Source organism: Carassius carassius, chromosome 15 (assembly GCF_963082965.1).
Source record: "Carassius carassius chromosome 15, fCarCar2.1, whole genome shotgun sequence".
Taxonomy (NCBI): domain Eukaryota; kingdom Metazoa; phylum Chordata; class Actinopteri; order Cypriniformes; family Cyprinidae; genus Carassius; species Carassius carassius.
The window spans coordinates 20,271,476-20,295,482 of NC_081769.1; the positions used below are offsets into that span (position 1 = coordinate 20,271,476).

General features: G+C 38.3%; 2 protein-coding genes across 3 annotated transcripts in view; both read right to left on the reverse strand.

The window, feature by feature from the left end:
• Positions 1–5,540, reverse strand: part of erfl1 (Ets2 repressor factor like 1) — a 37,016-nt gene extending 31,476 nt beyond the window's left edge. Inside the window, exon 1 of one of the 2 annotated variants that reach the window (XM_059567058.1) lies at positions 5,120–5,540. In XM_059567058.1, coding sequence (XP_059423041.1) covers positions 5,120–5,133 — 14 coding nt within the window. In that variant the 5' untranslated portion in view covers positions 5,134–5,540. Of the gene's footprint in view, positions 1–100; positions 509–5,119 lie in introns of those variants that run through there. The other variant, XM_059567059.1, reaches the window with a different exon arrangement.
• Positions 1–24,007, reverse strand: part of cd79a (CD79a molecule, immunoglobulin-associated alpha) — a 131,028-nt gene that overhangs the window by 87,365 nt on the left and 19,656 nt on the right. The window lies entirely within an intron of this gene.

Below are 24,007 nucleotides of genomic sequence, written 5' to 3' on the forward strand. Positions count from 1 at the left end.
TATGAGTAGGCTATTTTCAAAAGCGACAAAAAGTAAAAAAAAATGCCACTTTGTGAAGTCATAAACGTTTTGATAACACAAAGCGTATGATATGACATACCTCAGTCTTTCCTGGTCGTGTTCTCCAACCGTCCAAAGTAGAAACTATCTAACCTGAGTGCGCGTTCACCCTCCTGGTGTGTGATCCGGGGCGCGCGGAGCCGGGAACCGTGGAAGCACCTCGACACTAATAACCACGACCGAGGGAACTGAATGAGAGGGAGGGAGGGCGCCGAGGAGGTGTGCAGCTCTCGGTAAGTAGTTAATTAGTAAATCCCCATTCCCTGTGCCTCGGGTCGGTTTGTTTTCCCCGGTCGACAAGCCGAGAGGAAAGAGAATTTGAAGTAGGATTCGACCCGTTTCCGCTCCTCTGTCTCGTATATGAAGTGTGTGTGTGTGTGTGTGTGTGTGTGTGTTGTCCTCCCTCCTCCCTCCCTCCTTCTCTCCCTCTCATTCTTTTCGCCAGAAAATCCCCTTCACTCGCGTCCTAACGTTCTCGCATACACAACTGTCCCTCTGGCGATTCTCCAGATACTGTCTATTTGGCTTTTGGATTTAATGTCCATTGTCCACGCTTTCAGTTCAACACTCTATACTTCTATACTAAAATACTTCACTTAGTCATCATACTTTCATCAGCACCCTTACAAAAGCGTGATTTAGTTTTAGTCCGTAAAATGTATCAACCACAAGTATCTGGATAATTTGATCCTCTCTGTCGGTTAGCCGCTTTAACACATTTGCCTGGTGATGCATGAAATGAAAGCAATGCATGCTAAAATTTTAGAGTCATTTCAAGACTTAATCTTAATCCAGTATCAGATCGTTTCACTGTCAAATTGTTAAAAACCTGACCACTGAAAACAAACAGCCTACAAAAGTAGAGTTGATCTCACTGGCATTTAGCCAGATTCTGGACTTCGAACAGAAAAAACATCACGGTCTTTTCCAAGCCATTGACTGCACCTAACAAACTTAAATGACTTAATTGATCCGATACGTAATAATCCATTGAGGAAACCTGTGGAGCCCACTGGGGTGTGTGAGGAGGAGGCATATGATCGGAGTCTAGGAGCGGATGCATAAAAATAATGAAATGACAAAGATGGATTGAGTAGGTAAAGGATACAAAGGTTTTGCCAATTATACAGTCTCAAACAATATTAACCTGACTGGAACAAAACCATCATGCACCTCTTTATCGCCCTCTAGTGAACACCATGACTGGAGAGGGTTAGAAGTCCATTCTCCATTCTCAGGTGAATCAGCGTTACAAACTCAGAAATAAAATACTCATTAAAAACAGATTTCATAGTGATAAAGTACATGGATTGCATGTAGTCTGGACAACTTAGGAAAATATTAGCTAATGTATTAATAATAATGTAATATAAAATAAGCAAATAATATATTTGTTATTATATATCTTATTATACATTTATGTATTATGGAAAATAAAAAAAGAAATAGGCCTATATTTAGAGGTGTCATCTCCCTTTTTTCAGTTTTCTTTTTTGCTCACTTGCTCACTCTTGATCACACATTGACATGCATACAACATACACACATGGCTCATGAGAGGATGTGAATACAAGCCCAGACACATGTAATAGACTCTAATGTTCTGTCTTACAGGCCTCTCTGATGGCATTATGAATGCAAGGTGCATGGTTTGCTCTAATGTCAGTGACTGTGGTGACAACTGATGGTGCATCTATTAGGTGGGAGGGAGAAGACTGACCTATCCCATTATCAGAGATTGAGGTTATTCATATAGCTGAGATTTTTAAAGCTCACTTTGCACCGTATGGATTTACTGTCTGCTTCCTTACTGTATGGTTTATTACTTTACAATGTGGATCTGATTCACAACCACATCATGTTGGCAAAGGACATATTGTGCTCCAGTTGTATAATCATGCACCATTTAGGTCTTTTCATTTATTACATTTCATATATAAAATCGTATATTAAGCTTGAATAAAAGCAATCTGATTTTGAATGCACATTTAAATAAACATAAATGAATAATTATTATTTTATTTGCTAGTTTGATCATTATGACATCATCCCCCCCCCCACACACACACACACACATAAAAAAGAAAATACAAAAAATAGTAGGCCTAAGTCTGTGTTCTCTGAAATATGGGAACCACAAACTCAGAAAGGAGGGGAATGAGAAAAGAGATTGGCCTCTGTATGTCTTTAGAGCCACATGGATAGAACAAGGTACAACAAATAGAAAGAGAGCTAGAAAGAAAAGGAAAGAAGAGAGGAAGAAGAGACAAGCTGTGAAAGAACTGAAGAGAGGATGGGAAAACGAAGAGAAAAGGAGAGGGAAAGAGAGCAAGAAAGAGCTCCAGTCCCCAGTCTTAATCTGAGCAGGTCTGATCAATAGCCCATTTCCCATTGTTGCCAGAGCTCTTCGATCGCTACACCACCGAATTAACACACCCACTTTAATCTGGAGGGGAGACGGCCCCATGGGTTGGGGGTGGGGGTTGTTGTTAGGTGCTGGGGTTCAGAGTGGTCTGTTTGTGGGGTTGGAGGACTATGGGGGGCAGGGGTAGCAGCTGTGGAGGCATCCTCAAATGAAATCAAATCTAATTGTTATCACTGTTGGGCCTGGTGTTATTACTACTACTGTTTACAATTATCTTTAACTGCATTGCCTTTTCTGGGCTGCCTCTCTCTCCAGCAACAGAGCATGAAGTAAACTGGACATTTATAAGCACTATGAAAGTATTAGGCTGGTGATGATTATAATAATTGTTACCGGTGGATGCTCTAGTGCTGGTTAAATAGCAATAGCCTAAACAGTTAGAAGCAAGCAGCTTCTAAAGTCAAAACATCGCATCTATTCTGTGATGATTTACTACACCTGCTGCCACAGTCTGACGAAGAATTTTTAGATCGTACGATGCGCCCAACTCATAAAATAAAAGTAGTTGTTTTGTTTGTGAGGCCTGGTTTGCCTTTGGAGTAGCATGGTTTCCTTTATTTCACTTACTTTATATACTGGCAACATTTTGGCAAAACTATTTTTTTAATCAGAATAAATGGTCCCCAAGTATAAAAAGATTTTATGACTCGTGTACAATCATAAAAACTACATGCTCTTGAAAATAAAGAATATCATTAAAGTAATGCATGTCAAGGGTTTAGAAGTCACTAAACCAAACTGAAATATATTACCTAGCTGAATAGTTGCACAACTGTCCATTTTCATCATAACAGTGTTCATTTTCTTATTAATTAGTTCATCCTGTTAATCTGGCACAAAAATCTAATGTTGAATTTAAACCCTATTAATAGATCGGACAAAAGTTTGGATTGACTAAACATGACTAAAATCATGCTAGGAATAAAATCAATTTCACACTTGCTAAATGTCAGAACAACACTCTCTCAAGCATTGCATTATTTGATATTTGTTTTTTATGTATTGGCCTGAAGCAAGACAACTACATCCCCCATAAACTTTCAATTCTTTCTCTGGGAGCTCATAACTCCACACAGTCCAGCAGTCCACTAGAGTGCCATATCAAAGTAATTTTATCGTTTGCTAAGTGATTTAATTGAGGGTAATTAGGCATGCTTCTCGAGTGGATAGAGCTGTGTGTGGCTAACTTGGGTTAAATTAGCTTCAGTTCAGCAGTGAAATACGGGGTTAAGTGGGAGTAAAGGAAGAGAGCTAGGGTGGACTGCAATGAAAGTGTTGTGCTTTTACTTTGTACTTGAACTCTCAGAAGAAAGTTTCTCCACTCCTATATCTTGCTGTAATGAAACCCTACTAGATCTTAAACCTAAAAACTGTATGGTAAGCACTATTAGCAAAGTACATAATCTGTTGTCTGATCAATTTAACTAGCCTTAAGTGCCAAATCAGACTATCATAGTTTTAAATACATTGCACAGATATCACTTACAGCACCCAGGTGAATAAAACCAGTATCCTGGTTTTCATTAACTCTTACTTAAACCCTCTGGAAACCCATAAATGTCTCAGAGCTATAAAAGGAATGAGGAATGATGTGGCCATTGACTGTACAGCAATGTGCTGTCAGCACTGCAATAAATGGAGGAGAAGGCCATATTCAAGTAAAGCATTATGAGTGTTTTATCCTCACTGGAGCAGTAATGACTCTGTTATATCCTCCATAAATTTTGGCTTATATGCTTAGCAGATATGCGTGTGTGTCTGAGCTGAACTCCGGGAGAAACTACATTTCCCATCATGCCTAATGAAAGCTATACACACCACCATGCACCAAGTAACTGCCACAGGTTCACTAAAAAACACTTGACATCTTCTGAAGATATTTCAATAAGTCATATTGCTATTCACCTTCACATTTTTTACACTACTGATTGTTGTTTGAAGGCCTGACTAGACTTCCAATGATCTGAGGTGAAAGAGAAAAAGTGTTTAAAAACAGCATTTTTTGGTTGTTATAAAAGTTCATTGTTTCAAGATGATTTCAAATATCTACTCATAGCCCAATCCTGCACAAGATACATCAATTAAGTAAAATATTACACGATTTAGGTACAAAATACTAAAGGTGCTCACCACATATTATTGTTTGTAGATTAGAATAATGCAAGGAAATATGTTTTGATAAGGCTATAACGTAGCCTTCCTTTTAAACCTTGAATTATGATTAGTACAGCACTAACTTAAAAGTTCAAAATAAAACATGACACCGACCAATAGGCACAAGGAATCATAACCAATAAAGCAATGGTTTCGCGAGTACAGGTGTAGCTACCGTGCATCACCTTTCAATTCCCCTTCCTTTCTCACCCTTTCCCATCGCACAGTTCCGCGCCCCGCAGCTATAAAACACCACACTGCGTAAAGTGACACGTTTTTCTAATCATTGTCATGAAAAGTAAAATGCTGTCTGCAACAGGGGCAAATTCACAGACACCCAAGGTGGCAGCATCCTGTTATGCTCTCTCAATCATTCAGTGCGGACAATTTATATTTTCCTGTAAATGAACATTCTTTGTTTTAAAACCGGTTCTGCACTCAGATGCAGTCTACAGTCAAAAAGTAAAGCGCTTTACTCACCTGCCGCTGCGCATTCACATCGACTTAAAAACTTGGATTTCCGGGGTCCAGTGGATAGCATCTGCAGCCCACAACAGCGACTGGAAACCACAGAAAATCAACTTGTGCAATAAGTTTTTTTTTTTTTTTTTTTTTTTGTCTCTTCGAATTACCGTTCACAACGAGGCAACATATTGCGATATAGCTGATAAAACAATGGCACGAGTGAACACGAGACAAAACACATGTAAACAAAACTAAGGAGGAAAAGAAACGAGTTTCCTTTAGAATCACGAATTTGTAATGAAAGAAAATGACGCCCACCCCAATAGGTTTTTATGGTCCCTCGCAAGTCCGTCTGCAAAGTGTGCAGGATGTGCTGGAAAGAGTGAGCTCAAACTGAACTGCACTTGACGAATCGCGCGCTAGTGCACGAGGAGCAAGTGGAGCGCACTGGTTAACAGAGGAGAGAGGGACATGTCAGGGGGGATGGAGGAGGAAAAGAGTCTGGGGTACATTCCCTAAAGCTACGCTAATCGCGGGTTGGGAGCGTTCTCTAGTCTGCACCTGGTCTCGCGCTAAAGGGTCAGAAAATTGACCGGCGACTGAGCAAAAACGGAGAGCGCCGCGGAAAATATATGTAGACTGGGCAGATAGGAGATCGATCGGGTTATAATTTTGTCCAAAGTCGGGGAAAGTAAAGTTCATGGAGGAATGAAATTTGAAAACATGGCGAATCCAGTCGCCCTAAATAAGTTTCGATCTTTCGGAATAGAGTGTAGATAATATTTGGTTGGACGTTTGATGGAAAATGACGGATTTTTCACTTTGGACAGGTGGGGGTGGAGGACTGGGCTGAGGGGTGAGCTCAAGTCAAAGAACGGTTTGCTTGCGTGGGATAGGCTGCTGCAGCACGCTAAATAAAGAAAACTAAACTTACTATGTGAAAGAACAGTCTTTTCCCCCCGCTTTTACCCCCTGTGCCCACTTTCTTCAGTATCACAAATGTCTAAATACCCCCCACCTACATCTCCAACTCTCTACAAGGGGGCGAGGGAGAGAGAGAGTGAAAGAGAGAAAACAAGAATACCAAATAAATGAGAAATTTTCGTACAGGCACCGCTTCCGTACGTTCCATGCTAGCAATAACAATTAAATATCGACCGCTTTCCTCGGCCGGAGAGAACCTGAGATACTCAGAGACTGCCAAGTACCAAGACCCCGCTCACCCCCTCCTTCCATTTCTCCATCTACCGCACACATCTACACACTCTTCTTTCACCATCCCTTTCTTGAATGCAATCCGAATCCATCTCTTTTATCTGCCTTAACTCATCCACTCATTATTTTTGTTCTTCAAGTGCTTAATTAATATACATATTCATCTGATATTCATCTTTATTATTTAGCTATCTTAACTGTTTCTGAAGAGCATGCAGTCTGTTATAACCCCCCCCCAAAAAATCTCTAATATGAGTGTGAAGTGTTAACAACATCAAATCTAAATGCTTAGTGGGCCTGTTTTTGATAAAGGAGTTGAATCCACATCTAACATCTGTTCCAGTCCAGAGTTTGGCCACAGATCACAAGCTTAATTGAATAATGGAAGACTGTAATAGGATAGAGTGGACATGCATGATCAATTGAAAGGTTTCCCCTCTCTGTCTGGTGGTATAAGAAACCTATGACCTGAGATCCGTGACAACATTAGTGATGAGATGTGCAAAGATAAAATATCTGCTTATAACTTATTTTAATAATATTTTAAATAGTATTAACCTGATTTAAACATGCACTCGTAATATTTTCATTGCTTCACCGGCCAATATGACTTGATACTTACTGACACACAAGCAGTCTGAATGTAACATCATGAAAAACAAAACTTTTCAACATGATAACTATATTCTGTATGCCTAAGCTTAATTTTCAGATAACAAAGGGGATTGTGGAGATAATCATAAAGTCTATGTCAAATAAAACAGCTTTTATTGGACTACTGATAATAGTGTTTTTTTTTTAATCTAGAAAAAAAGACATGCACATTTAGTGCACATTTAAGTACGTTTTCCAAGTGATGAGACTAAGATATTTGTTCTCTTCCAGGTGCATGGTCCTTGTAAAGCTCACAAAAATACGTTCTACTATATAACTGGGAAAAAACCTCAAGAGCAGATGCATTACAGTGATTGGAGATGAAACGGCCTATCTGTGGTAATCTGTGTGAGCCAACACATAAGAGGTGAGTCTGGTGCCCTTAAAACAACTTTTCAGGCTGAACAACTATCAAAAGTTTCTCAATCAGCGTCACCGCTTTCACTCTCCGTATATAGCCTAGGCCTATATATTTTTTTTCCGCCTCAGAACTTCTTTCCCGAACTCAAACCATTCCATTCCCCCCCCCCTCCACCAACCGTTCACTCAGCCTTCTCATCCGATCTTACCATTTTCAAACCCCCAAGCCTCAACTCCAGCTATTAAACCCCATTCTTCGCAAGCGGTGAACGAGTGGCCGTAACTCTCTTTCCTGTCGCATTCTCACCCCATCTCGTTTTCTTGTCGTTTTGTATTTAATTGGTCAATGCATTCATTATTTACTCCCTAATACCTGCACTAGTAACATGGCGTTTCCCCTTAAACACTTTGGGGCTGTTTCCGTAAACGCTGAAAAAAAAACCCTAACGCGGCCCCAGTTTTCCCCCTTTTACCCCATACCTCTTTTTCACTCTATTGCTCGCTCTTCCCCTCTTTGCCCCCTACCTATTTCCGCACAGCCATCTCTCCTCCGTCTATCTTTCTTTTTGCCCCCCTTCGCCCTATACACTCTCTCCTTTTCTCGGTGTCTTGCAGTCGCCTCTGTCGGCTAGTCTCTCTCCCCGGCGTTGGAATTATGAAAAATGCGCCCATCGACAGAGCGCCTCAGCTTCGATTAGCCGAGATGGGACATGACAGGCCGCGATCAATACTTATACCGTCCTATAACGTGTCAACTAATGAATCAATCTCGGCTAAATTTTCCATTTTTCAAAAGCCGACGCGAGAGACTGGAATATCCTCTTTTGTAAAGATATTATTATCGATTTCGTCGGCAATTTGACATCGGGGGTAGTTAATTCCACTCTAGAATAAAATTGAAAACACTTGAGATTGAAGTGAGAGAGGTAGAGAGAGAGAGAGAGAGAGAGAGGGAGGGAGGGAGGGAGGCAAGGGCAGAACAGAGCGGGAGGGGGAGAGACGGTTGTTGACTTGATAAAAGAGGATAGGAAGGGATGGAAGAAGGGAAAGAAGAGATGCCCATCTATCTATCTATCTATCTATCTATCTATCTATCTATCTATCTATCTATCTATCTATCTATCTATCTATCTATCTATCTATCTATCTATCTATCTATCTATCTATCTATCTATCTATCTGTCTGTCTGTCTGTCTGTCTTTCTATCTATCTATCTATCTATCTATCTATCTATCTATCTATCTATCTATCTATCTATCTATCTATCTATCTATATATCTATCTATCTATCTATCTATCTATCTTGTCTTTTTGTCCTCTATCTATCTATCTATCTATCTATCTATCTATCTATCTATCTATCTATCTATCTATCTATCTATCTATCTATCTATCTATCTATCTATCTATCTATCTATCTATCTATCTTGTATTTATGTCCTCTATCTATCTATCTATCTATCTATCTATCTATCTATCTATCTATCTATCTATCTATCTATCTATCTATCTATCTATCTATCTATCTATCTATCTATCTATCTATCTATCTATCTATCTTGTCTTTTTGTCCTCGATCTATCTATCTATCTATCTATCTATCTATCTATCTATCTATCTATCTATCTATCTATCTATCTATCTATCTATCTATCTATAAAACCGAGGATTACACCTGCACAAAGTAACATGAAGTTATCTGAGTATTGCAGAATACTGTGGTTGTATCATATATAGAAATATATATAGAAATTGAACACATATGTTATAAAACAAGCCATTCTGCACACTGTGTGACAGTGTGCAAGTGAATTTGTTTAGTAAATCAGTTTCAAAGTTAAGGTGAGAGCATTCTTGTGCTGTATCCTGAGTTTCTTGTAAAACGAAACATAGAATAAAGACGCAAGAAAAGGAAGAACTAGAAAGAGGATTGAGGGATTAAACGACAGAAAGGAATAGAGGGGGACAGAGAGAAGCAGAAAGAGAGAGGGGCAGTCAGCACGAGTGTCAGAGTGAAATATAGATGGAGGAGGCCAGTGTGTGTGGGGGTCAGAAAGGTGCAGTGTAACTGTCGACAATCACAGCCTTATTTACCTGTCAAAAACACTATCATCCCACACAGCCCCAGCCAAGCAATTTCTGCTGTCGCTCCCTCCCTCTTCTTTCTCTCTTTCTTTGCCTCCAATTACAAGCTAGAGGGCTATTTCTCTTCAGGACAAAAACACTGCCCGCCAGCCCTCCCTCTATCTTCCGATCACCCTCTTTTTCTCTCCCTCTCTTGCCCCTACTCCCTTAGCCAACAGTTGCAGAGTGGAAATGAACAAGCTGTAAACACACACCACTTAGCACCATGTGTGTGTGTAAGTGCGTATCTGCCAATGTGTTTGTGTGTGTGAAAAGAGGATTGTGGAAACCAGTACTGACTAAAATGACAAACCTGACTGCTGAGTGATTGACAGCTGTGATGACCCACACCTCTGATCAGTGACTGTTTCCTTTTTGTTTAAGCAAAACATCAAAGCTCAGTTTTAAGCATCAGACCACAGTATATTGACATGATAAAAACATTGAGGTGATGCAGAGCCATATCTGCTCTACCTTACAATCTAAATTCAATTAAACATTATTTGTGTCTTCAGACAGCATCCACTCAAATATGCTGTCATTGACAGCAATGAGAAGCCAAAAAAAAAAAAAAAAAGTCCATAAGTTGAACCACCAAAACTGAGCTGTTGCCGAAGGACTGATTGCTAAAGCTCCTATTGTGCCATCTGAGGGGAAACTGAATGTTGTAACATCATTAAAAACCACTGAGAGCTTTTCATGTCACCCACTGACAGAAAGAAAATGGCACACAGTGATTGTGTGTTGATTGTATAAGGCTTGTGATATTTTCTTCTTAAAAAACAAGAGATAAGCTAGTGCTGAAGGACAAATTCACACTCCTGAAGTATTTTCAGAATTCTAACCACTAAAGTAATTGATCTGTCCTTCAAAGGCATAATTAAACGGAAATTGTGCTCAACATATTGTGAAGAAAAATTACAATAATGTAGAACAAGTTTTGACCTTTTTTGACTGAAGATTACGAAGCCAAATATTGATGTATCATTCAGAATGAAACCAGCAACATGCATTAATTCAAGTGATGAAGGATTTTGAAAGTCTGACCGTAATCAGTGTTGAGTGCTACTGTAAAGTTAACCCTGCCTGCTTTAAAGGTTTGAAAATGGTGAACAGTTGAAAACACTGGAAATGTAAAAAAGAAACCAAGAAGTAATCAAATGTAATCAGTTACATTAAGTAAATGAAATAGTCACACTATTACATTTCAAATCCGGTAACTGTAATCTGTAATCTATTACAGGTAATCTCATAAAAGCCAACTTTTTTAAGCTGGGGGTGTGAATGTATGTGTAACAGCATGTGTATACAGTATATACTGTACCGATACATATTTGTGTGGGCCCAGAAATCCACCACTGTACTGCAAAATTGTTAAAGGGATAGTTCACCCTAAAATGAAAAAGCACTGTGTCTAGTCCAAACCACGTCTAGTCCGAGATTGTATTCAAATATGCAAAATGGAATTAACCATAAGATAGCCATATATTCCTGTTTGTAGCATAAAAGATCAAATTATCCCCAATATTTAATAAACAAAAATGTAAGAGGCAGAAATTATATATATAACACAATGATTGATGTGTGTTCTTCAGATGTGTGCATGTCCAAACTATGTTACGAAGAAAAAAGAGCTTGTTGCTGTGAATGTGGTGTGTTTGTGTGATGATTCAGAGCTATCACTATAATACAGTATATGCCATACTGTGCTAAAAAGAAAACATCTGACTGGATAAAGAAGTTGACATGATCCAGTCATTTCAAATAAATAAAATGTATTTTGTTTATTAATAGCTTGTGAAATATATGATGATGTTTGTGCACATCTGATGTAGAACAGAACAGAACGTGCATGTGCAGGATAGTTTTGTGTGTGTGTGTGGTTGTTGAAGAGTGTGCATGGTTTGGGGCCTGTTTAATTGATGTGGGCTGAGCATCGATCCCCCCCGCCTGGCCTAATGAAGGCCTGATTGGTTTGTGAGGGCTGGCTGGTTCTGCTCAGCTGCCCGGGCGGCCCGTACTAATCCACAGCACAGCGCATTAACACACACTCAATCCACCATCACTCTCTTTTGCCCACTCCCAATCTTCCTTTCTTAAATTCTTTTTTCTCTGTCTTTTCATTCTCTTTCTTTCTCTATACATTTTTACCTATAAATTATACATAATTTCTCTAAACATTTTTAGTATTTTTTATTTCCACTTGAAAAAGTTTTACACATATAGAAAATAATATTACTTTTGACAACTAAATTTAATATGATGTAAAGTTCAATCTCAGGCAAAAAACATTATTAAACGCATAAATATTTGACCTTCACATTACCAGCCATATACTCAACCATCTTTTTTTGTATGCTGGTCTTCTTTATCTGTGCTGTTTTAATTATGTAATGTTATTATAAATTATAAAAACAGTAATTGTTCTGTACCATTCTATGTTCTTTTATGTTAGAATTTTTTTTTAAAACAACCCTGTTACCTTCATGTAAACTGAAACATGAAGCTGCCTGCAGTTATTGACAAAAATCTCCCAGGTTCTACAGGTTCTTTGGTTTCCCAGCATGCACTTCTTCCTCACAGTGACTATAGGATGTTGAGCTTCAGATTTTCCACTCTGGATTGTTGGGAGACTCCTACAAATAATAACATTTATTAATGCAACACAGATTGTATAAATACATAGGGTATGTAAGCTTTATCATTTAGTACAATAGTACAGTTGCATGCAATAAATGCCTAAATATACACTATATTAAACATATACACTATTGTTCGAATATTTGATGTTGGTAAGATTATTTAATGTTTTGAAAAAGGTATCTTATGCTAACCAAGGCTGCATTTATTTGACCAAATACAGTAAAAACTATAATACTGTAACATATAATTTAAAAGAACCTTTCTATTTTAATATATTTTAAAAATATTACATACTCCCATGATGGCAAAGCTGAATAAAGCAGCCATTACTCCAGTCTTCAGTCTCATATGATCATTCAGAAATCACTGTAATATACTGATTTGAAACAAGAAACATTTATTATTATTATCAATACTGAAAACAGTTGTGTTGCTATATAATTTAATAAAAATAAATCACATAACTGTTTTTCAGGGTGGTTGATGACCAGAAGGTTCAGCCTTTATTTGAAAAATAATTATTTTTTAACGTTATAAACACATTTACTGTCATTTTTGACTGGTTTTATGCATCCTTGCTGAATAAAATTATTAATTTATATTATCTCTTAATTACCTCTTACAATTAAAAATGGCAAACATCTTTCATGTATTGCAAGGGCTAGCTAAAGTTTTAACATTTTAACATACATTTATGAGAACCAAGTGACTTACAGTGCATACAGGTTATACTTGTTTTTTTTTTTGTATTTACTACAGTTGAATGCATGATCTTTTGTGCTGCCAACACAATGCTCTACCACTGAGCCACAGGAAACTGTGTTTGATGGTGTGCTGTTTATTTATCTGAAGTTATTCCTCCTCACTGTAGATGTCATAATTTGTTATCACACGTAATGCTTTTTGTCAGGTACACATCTGTTCTCATAAATCTCATAGTGGATTCACATTTTTAAAGAAGGTGACAGCCCAGTTACAGAAAGCTGGTGGCAGATTTTGGGGATTGGTAGCCGTGATATGGTTTCCACATCAGACTGACTCTCCCTGGTGCTCTCCTCTCCAGAGGTGTCTCAGTTTTGCCACTTCACTGGTCAGTACATTTCGATTCTCCAGCTTTTTCTACAAGTTTTTGCTTTTATCCAGCCTTTCCATTTATATCAGTTCTTTATTTTTGACACTAGCTTTCACCACTTGTCACTTGTTGATACCGGGGCACATATCTGACCTTTCATATGTCAGCAATCCCCTCTGAAACTGAAAATCAGCAACTATTAATTACTTCAATGCAATATAATAAGATTTTAAGCCCATTATGTTCAGTCACAATGACCCTTGTCAGTTTGTAAGATTCACTACTTGTTTGTCATCTCCCAAACACATTATCTGTCCGTTCTTTTACACTAAATGTAAAGCTTATTTGAATGTGTATTGAATTTTCAACACTTATCAGTTTGATAGTTTTCATCTTTAAGCAAGAAAAGCAATTAAGAAATTTTTATTTGTAATGGTGGACTGCCAAGAGGCATGGTGTAGTTCATTTAGTTATATGAATTCAATAAAATGAGAGTGGGAGCGGGTCTAATGCAAACTGCAATGAAAACATTCAATCTGCAAACACATTATGCTGAACATGTGACAGACTGCCAATAATAATTATAGTGCACGTGAGGAGTGTAGAAATGTAGTGAAGAAAATGGAAAAGGGTTACGTTGAATTAATTGTATTGTAAAGTTATGTATTTATTCTAACAAATGTATGCCAGTGATTGTGATTGCAAGGGATTTAAATGCTGGCCTAAATAAGTAAAGATGGACCTATATTTACTAATAGTTTGTAGTTGTAGATCACAGGCATCTCATGGATGTGAGTATTATATATACAGTGTAGATCCAAATTAGTGAACAATTTATGAACACTATTTTTTTCAGAAATAATGTATTCTTCATCATTCAGAATTTGAAGGAATTTTAGTTGTGGCTATATCATGCTAGTAGAATAGTTTTAAAAAATAACCAAGGCACTTCAACAAACCCTTTGTTTTGTGGAAAACAATAACGCAATGATTGTAGCATGAAGAAAGATTACAACTAAAAGTCTGGAGGTGGAGCTGTTTAGAGGGCCTTGTTCTGGATGACTTCAGCACATCTGCGTCCACAGGACATCACTTGTCTCTCTCTCAACTTGTCTGCTCTGGTGTGATCTTGGTCCACTCTTGGTTACAGTCTCTTTCACAGTTTGGTGAGTGTAGTGGGTTTCTTATTCATAACTTAGTCATCAAGTATTTTCAGTCAGCGTAGATCAGGACTCTTGGCTGCCATTCCATTATTTCAATGCTTTCAGCTTCAAGGAACTGCTTTTCCCGATTAGCCGATTTCCCAGATTGATGAAGATCATAATGTTTCCCCTCAGATCCAAATAAATTGAACTTGCTTTCAACACTGAAGTGAACTTTAGACCAGTCTACATACCCTTGAATCTGAATACATTTTGTCATTTCCTGGATGATCTACGACTGTTTTTGTATTTTGTGATAGCCCTTGTTGGTCCTGAGCAGTTCAACTGTCTGCTGCTCTTCAGAAAAATCCTTCAACTCCTGCACATTCTTTAGTTTTCTTTTGAGACAGTTAGAGAGACTGAGAGAGTCATGCTTAACTATTACAAAAGGTGAAAATGTACTGATGCTCAAGGCGGCCACACAATCCATTAAGAGACAGGGTGTAAATTTTTAAATTGAATGATAAGGGTAAATTGTACTTATTTTGTCTGAATTACAGTACTAAATGAAAAAATATATATATGATAATTAAACAAAATGTGAAGAATTTACACAATCATCCTGCTCAAAAGTTCACCCCCGGCTCTTGAGTTACTTTCTTGAGCATCAGTAAATTTTTCCACGTTTTGTAATAGCTGTGTATGAATCCCTCATTTGTCCTCATTGTGGAAAATATGGATCTCAAAATCATACAGTCACTTTTGGAAAGGGTTCAAGTATGCAAAAGATGCTAGAAAACCAAAGAATGTGCAGGAGCTGGAGGATTTTTCTGAAGAACAGCAGGCAGTTGAACTTCTCAAGACCAACAGGCAGTTGAACTGCTCAAGACCAACAAGGGACTCATGAAGTGAAATGACAGTTGTGGATCATTCCGGAAATGACACACAGTATTAAGATTCAAGATTATGTAAACTTTTGGATGGGGTAATTTTTATGAATTCAGTTATTATTTTATATTGTGGAGTATATTTAAACATCTGTTAAATGAAATAGCTTATTCAAGACAGACCTAAATAAAAAATAACATGCGATTGTCATGATCTGTCTGAATTTGTTTCAAATATTAACATTTTGCATATTCTGCAAGGGGCATTTAAACTTACGAGCACAACTATATATATATATATATATATATATATATATATATATACACAGTACAAACCAAAAGTTTGGACACACCTTCTCATTCAAAGAGTTTTCTTTAATTTCATGACTATGAAAATTGTAGATTCACACTGAAGGCATCAAGGGCTATTTGACCAAGAAGGAGAGTGATGGGGTGCTGCGCCAGATGACCTGGCCTCCACAGTCACCGGACCTGAACCCAATCGAGATGGTTTAGGGGTGAGCTGGACCACAGACAGAAGGCAAAAGGGCCAACAAGTGCTAAGCATCTCTCGGGGAACTCCTTCAAGACTGTTGGAAGACCATTTCAGGGGAGTACCTCTTGAAGCTCATCAAGAGTATGCCAAGAGAGTGCAAAGCAGTAATCAAAGGAAAAGGTGGCTACTTTGAAGAACCTAGAATATGACATATTTTCAGTTGCTTCACACTTTTTTGTTATGTATATAATTCCATATATAATTCCACATGTGTTAATTCATAGTTTTGATGCCTTCAGTGTGAATCTACAATTTTCATAGTCATGAAAATAAAGAAAACTCTGAATGAGAAGGTGTGTCCAAACTTTTGGTCTGTACTATATATATATATATATATATATATATATATATATATATATATATATATATATATACACACACACACACACACACACAAAGAGACATATATAGTTGTGCTCATAAGTCTAAATACCCCTGTGTGTGTGTGTGTGTGTGTGTGTGTGTGTGTGTGTGTGTGTGTGTGTGTGTGTGTGTGTGTGTGTGTGTGTGTGTGTGTGTGTGTGTGTGTGTGTGTGTGTGTGTGTGTGTGTGTGTGTGTGTGTGTGTGTGTGTGTATATATATAAGCAAAGGTTGAGATTGCCTTGCATAATGTGTCAGGCACTCATTGACTGATCTAAATATACAGCTTAGACTAGTATATTTCACAGATGACTGTCATGTGCATGTAAATTCAATTCAAGTTTTATTTGTACAGAACTTTTTAATGATACAAATCGCAAAGCAACTTTACAGACAATTAAGTTTCTACAATATTTAGTAGTAGCTTATCAGTGGTGTCTGTCAGTTTCTCTACATATGGCAAAATTAATCAAACAGACGACGAACACTATTAACAGTAATGATTATATGACGCAATCATACTTAGCAATATTTGTTAGTTCTGTATGTTGTTTTAGGGTTAGCATCATCTGAGGTCCTCTGAGGGGTGGGCATCATCTCTTCTCAGGTGTTCTGGATCCAGACTGAAGCTTGTGTAAATCCTAGTTACCACAGGATGTCAACCCCCTGGCAAAAACAGACTTAGTGACAGTTTACTACAAAGACATGCCACACATGTATCGTTCACGAGTCAAGAACCGTTTCTGTCAGACGTGTCCGATTCGAGAACCGAGGAGCTGATGATACTGCGCATGTGTGATTCAGCGTGAAGCAGACCGACAAACAGAGCGTCTGAACCGAACTGATTCTTTTGGTGATTGATTCTGAACTGATTCTGTGCTAATGTTATGAGCGCGGGTAAACCGAAGGCTTGAATCAAGGGCAATCATTGCCAATGACGCCATTACGTCGAGCGCAAAAGAACCGCTGAACTGTTTTCTTCAACCGGTTTATTGAATCGAACTGTCCGAAAGAACTACTGGTGATCCGAAAACCAATGCAACCGGTTCTTGACTCGTGAATGAGTCATTATCTGGCTTGGCTCGGTGTTAATCTTCAGTTCTCTCTTCACAGCAGTTCAGTCAGTGTACTGTTTGAGTACATGAATTACTCCGGGATATTGGTTTGTTTGAACTCAGAAGGAGTGTCAGCCACATTAAAAACAAGTTAACAGCTTAAGTCATTTGTGGATTAATGAGTATTGGAGATGCGAACCGTTTAAAATGATTCAGTTCGATTTGGTGAGCTGGTTCAAAAAGATCCGGTTACATCGAATGATTCGTTCGCGAACCGGATATCACTAAACTGCTTTGTTCTGAACTCTCTCACAACAGACACGGAAGAGAAGACAATGCTGAATAAAAGTGTAGTTTTTGCTATTTTTGGGCCAAAATGTATTTTTGATGCTTCAAAATATTCTAACTGACCCTCTGATGTCACATGGACTACTTTGAAAATGTTTTTCTTACCTTTCTGGACATGGACAGTATACTGTACACACAGTTTCAATGGAGGGACTGAGAGCTCTCTGACTAAATCTAAAATATCTTAAACTTTTTTCCGAAGATAAACGGAGGTCTTACGGGTTTGGAACAACATGAGGGTGAGTTATTAATGACATAATTTTGATTTTTGGGTGAACTATCCCTTTAAGACCAACTTCAAGGTCATCACATGGGGAAAACTCCACAGGTGTGGGACTATTATTTAGGAGGGCTGGGAGATGTTTCTCTTACTGCTGGAGGTCTTGAAGTTGATGTGAAATAATTTTTGCACTTAAGATTTTACATTTTAAAGCACAGCCACCACTAAATTATACTTTAGCACCTCTTTTTACTTTGATATTGTTCTAAAGTTAAATACAGATTTAAAATTATAAGATATAGTTTAATAGCTACTGTTTTTGAAATCAAACCTTCACATAGCTACAGTATAACAGGAAACGTCAAACAATGCCTTGGAAAAAAACAGTTAAACTTCAAAAAAAAAAAAAAAATATTATATATATATATATATATATATATATATATATATATATATATATATATAGACCTAAACAAAAGAATTAATCAGTCATTGAATAAGCACATGTCCTATTCTGTATCCTAAACTCCTGAAACACTGGCTTCTCATATTTTAGAGCAGTCAATGCAATTTATGAAAGAAATCAATTAAATCTGTATGGTTTTTTTTTTAATTATGTAACCCCTTTTATTATCGTTAACATTTTCATAAATAACTTCTCATTTAATTACAGATTTTTTTTAACTAATTACATTTGCATTTATTTTGTAATTAAACTACGTAATCTGTTACATGTAACTAGTTACTTCCCAACACTGCTAATGAATACTATTTAACTGTGTGAAGTTCAAATTGTACAGCTTTTTTTATATTTGTAATACATTAAGTAAAGCCTATAAACTATAACCAAACTCAAGTTTTATTCTCTTAATTTGATTGGTAAAGTTAATAGGGTTTAGACCAGAGTACATGAGTGGAGCAAGAGCAAAGTTTGTCCAGGATCACTCCGAAAGTGGTTTTCTCTCACATGTGGAGAAACAGAAAACCAGCAGTGGAACTGGATCAGGCTTATTATGAAAGAAGGTGACTGGAAATTTGTCACTCCGCTCCACTCATGGGCTACATCAGGGTTCCTCAAATCTTGCCCTGGAGTCCAAATGACCTGTAGCTTTTACCTACAACCCTAATCAAAAACACCCAAGCAAGTTCAGCAAGGTCTTCAGGAACCCTAGAAAATAACAGGTAAGTGGGTTTGATCAAGGTTTGAGCTAAACTCTGCAGGGCACTGGCCCTCCAGGACGGGATTTGAGAATCCCCGGGCTATGCTACTGAACAGATTTTGTCACTTTGGCTTCATTTAAAAATATTTTTGATGGAAAGAAGAAATAAACCAACTAACACTTTTTTGTCATATATGTGGACATTAAGTTACTGATATTAGCATCTTTTTAGAGCTGCTGTAAAGCAGTATCAGTTTCACAATAAAGCTACAGAAGGCCTCTTGAATATCAGCACAGTGCAGAGCACTACAGCCGATTCACATATCTGCTTATGTGATATATATATATATATATATATATATATATATATATATATATATATATATATAATTTAAGTAGAGTAGTTTTGATGCTGTCAGAAATGATGAGTTGGCAAAAGATTCTTCGACTGAGCCATACACACGTGTTGATAGAATGGCCTCCAGTGTACCTCGTCTCTGGTCTGTTAAAGGGCGATTACAGCGTCTCAAGATACAGTATATATGAAACACAGAAAACATAACCTGTAGGAAAAAAAAAACATGTAGCCTACACCGCGCGCGCCCAGCCTCATACAAACGCGCGCGCAACATCGATAACACCCAATTACGTTCACGCTCGCACACAGAAAGTCTTGAACACACAATTACACGCGCTACGAACAACCTTTTATTAACACTCAATTACACACACGCATAAATCACCAACGAAGCGCGCAGTGCACCGTGACCGCAGGAGCGCGCACGGGTCGTTAGCCTTCACGCGCTCAAAACCTAGAGAAAGACGGTGTGTGAGTGTGGAGTGTGGAGGGAGGAAGAGAGAGGGGGAGAGCAAGACTCAAAATAAACGTGTCTGTGTTAGACGATTACCGGGCGCGCTTCCTGCCCCGCAATATCACCTGCGTTCACTAGCATTGACACGTCAGTCTGCGGCGGCTAACGCGTTGTGACAGTGCTTAGATTATAATATCTGGCCCGTATTACTGGGCATTAGCGCTATTACGACACCCCGCCCTCGCTTAGCCCGCTCAGGTGGACCATTTTGGAAATGGAGAAAAAGAAATGAGGAAACCGATAAAAATGCATGGAGAAAAGCGACAACGGGAGGGGGAAACAAGGGGCACTCATTAAGTTAACCCACAACCGAGAACTAGACTAAAATATCTGCAACATGCCAACAGTTTAAGTCCAAATAAACTGTTTCTGCCGTGAGTGGCAAACTCTCCCTAAAAGAGGCATTGTTAGTTTCAGAGAGGCCTTTAAAGCAGTAACACATCCTGATCCTATTAGATAGATGATTAAGCTTTAGTGGAAAGCGATCAGCAAGTTCTATTAGGAGTAAAACCGTTTATCTAAATAAATTTATGTATTTTTTTAAAGGATGTGCGTAATTATACAGACTCGGGTGCTATCTTCTTAATATCTTCGTTTGGCTCAGAAATGATGAAGAGTATGAATCAACCCTGAGAAGATGATTTATGGTTGGTACAGCGACATGCTTGACTCTCTATTGCTTTTCAAAAGCCTCATTTATTACACAAAGAATGCACTTATATATCTAGGTCTTGTTGTTTTAATTAGGGATATTAATAAGTAAGAATAAATTAATATTGCCTTGTCTAGGCCCAGCAACTTCAATACTGGGGCATTTCTGGGTGAGGATACATTTGCGCAGCGCAATTAACGCTTAATAAGTAAGTGATTAATTATGATTAGCACACGGATTCGTGGTAATGGCCTCTCGATGAGCTCACAATAAGGCTCGATGTGTTTATTCGCTCACAAGCCCGTATATTCATCTCTGTCTGCGGGTGTGATCATCTGAACCCCAATCTACATATCCAAACGTGAGTGAGTAGGTTCACTTACATCTCCATTTGTGCTGGAGGCCTATTTGTTCTGCTCACTGTGGATGGTTGTTCCCTTTGTCTATTCATCAGCAGTCCATTAGTGGCACGCCGTTTGAACGGCTTGGTGCACACAGACGTCATATGATTAAAGAAGCATTCATTTTTTTCCCCCTAGATGTCTTTATTTGCACTGTGGGAAAGGGTGGGAGTGTTAGATGTCTTCTTTGTCACCCCAGCAGGGTAATATAGTGTGGATTGGAGGCATCCATCAATCGAGGAACAGTGATATCCACAATCGAAAGCTTGTGCTATGGGGCACTAGGGTTCCACGGGTGCCAGTTGTCTCCAAGGCAACCTTGACAGACTCTTGACAGGTGAAATGATGACATCATGACCAACTCCTTCGGCGAAATGTGAAGGCTACGTTGGAGGCCAAACTTCAGATGAGGTACCGAAACTCAAAACCACTCTGGTCTGGTAGAGTGGCCATTTGACCAGAACACTGGAAACATCTTGAAGATGACTATAGTTACTTTTGAGACAGTTCTTACAAAGAGGCTGGGCATTTTTCCCCCTTTCTCTCCCTCTCTCTCTCTCTCTCTCTCTCTCTCTCTCTCTCTCTCACAATGTTCATTGCCCAGAAAAATAATTTCTTGGTCATTTCAACCCTTTTGTGAGCAGCAATCAATTTCTCTTCTTTTCACGATGGTTTGAGAGTGTGCGCACAGAAGTTTGACCTTCTCTAAAAGATCTATCAATTCATCCATCCTGCAATCTGTCTATTTATGTTGTGATCGCTCTGCTTTTTCGTGTTCGTTGATGTGAGAGCATCCATAGACTCATCTGGTCGTCAATCCGTCATCTTGTGTGGCATTCTGCAATTATCCAGCAATAATGTAAGAAAAAAAAGATCAGGTGATGGCAGAAAGGGAAAAACGGCAGTTATTTGGCAAAATGCATAGCCTAAGGAAATATAGATTTATACACTGTACATACAAGATATATATATATTGTTTGTTATATAAATACTACACATCCTCTAAGTGCACTACACACACACACACACATATATATATGGGGTGAAAAAGCAAGAAAGAGAATGACTGGCAACACACTTGGCACTCTAACAATGATGTAGAAAAAATAGTTATTTTTGTTTGTAACTCTATTTAATTGCACTTTTACATCTAAAGGGGCCCATGAGAATGCAGTCACCTCATTTCACAGATTTAATGTTATGACAGAACTAGAAGGGGTGGCAATTTTCACTACAAAGTAATAAACATCAGATCAAGTTTTCACTCCGTCTCACAATTTTTTTCTGTTTTCTGACTAACACGCCCTTATCAATCCTTGTTCTTTTCCTTCATTTTCACTACCATCTTTCAGCGTCCCTTCATTCTCATTGCTTGTTCCTGTCCGGCTGCTTTCCCCTTCACTTATTCCCCGTCCCTTCCTGCAACACACACACATATGCACTGTCCCTTCCAATCTCCCTCTTCTTCTCGCTCTCGCTCTCCCTCACTCACAGAACGATATTATATATTCCAGTCTGTTCTTTGCATGATTTGGGGAGTAGATGAAGCCATATCCCACTCTCCTCCTCGGCCTCTCCCTCCCTCCTGCTTCCCGCCTTGTTGTTTAATGTTTCAATTTGGAGGAAGCAAACATTCAATCAGACAGATTAACTGTTTAATGCATGTCATCAGTCAAACTGTCTACAAGAGGGGGACCCTTTGCCTCTCCCCCCATCCACACACACACACACACGCCCCAACACCCGCACGCTGACGCTCTGCCCTTCTCACTACCAGGATTTCCGTGGCCCATGCAGACAAAGTCTACCCTTATATAAATACACACATTCAGTCACATGCATAGCTCTTTCTCAGCTATTCTCAGATATATATATAAATTCAGATTCATACATAAAAGAACTAGTGAAAAAATCATGACCAAGCATGGGAGTCTGGTTTATACATGTGACAATGTGGAAACAATTAGAAATGTATAAAATCAGACACAATCAAGTTTACTGAGAGACAGATTGCAATTTATGCATATTAGTTGCGCATATTAGTTTTTTTTCCGTCAGATGATTAGACCAAAAGAACAACAGTTGATTGCGAATACAAACATATTTTAACAGTCTGTCTCTCCTGCTCTCACTTACAGACTCACAGAGACACATGCACACAGAGAGCCGGGCCAGTGGATAGGGAAATCAAAGTGACAGGGAGGGAGAAAGAGGAGGGAGTGAAAGATTAAAGGAAATGAAAAGAGTAAAAAGGAAAGAGGAAGAGAAGGAATGAGAGGTAGAGCGTGGAGAAGGTGGAGTGGACTGTAAAACAGGTGCAGATAGAGCTGTGCGCCGTAGAAGTGACAAGTATAGGCGCGCATTGCAAAGGTCTCTCTAAATATGCCTGTGAAATGACACATTGTTATAAAACCTTGGTGAATAATCTTAAATCCAGATCTGTGAGTTTTCTTCACTTTTTTGTATAATTTTTGTATATTGTATAAAAAAAAAAGATTGGACTAATATAATCAAATGACCTCATGAATCCCTCTCTCTCTCTTCATTCTCATCCGACATGTGTCTCTTTTCCCCCACTCTCACGGTGTGTGCTTGATGACCACAGCTCTTGGGGTGTCTAAACCAGGTAAGTATTGACAGCCAGCTCAAGTGACTCAACAGTCCAACAGTCAATATGCAGACAGAGATGAGGTCCAAAGGTCAATGACAAAAGGAGAACAAGAAGAGGCAGAAAGACACAGAGAGAAAAGACATTCAGCATTTGGTGTGATTACGGTTATTTCATACTAAACAGTCGACAAAATGAATGAATTGCCTCAAATGCGAATGCTAGATTGAGGTGAGATTATGATGCTTAAGAGGAAAATGGCTGTTGAGGGTCAGAGGCCAGCGGCCTTTCTTGATCATCACATGCTTTTGCAACATGTTTTGGGGATTCTAGAAAATGCACCAAATTAGGGTTTATAAATACAAATGAGATAAAAATACAAAATGCACTGAATTAATGTTAGAGTATACATATAAAGAAAAATCCCTATGAAGCCATTTATGCCAAATCACTTCTAAATATATTATATGCAACATTTCATGCATATACATTTATATAATATATGGATTTATTATTATACAAAGTTATTTAACATGAATTACTTTGTATGAACTATATACGCAATAGAATAA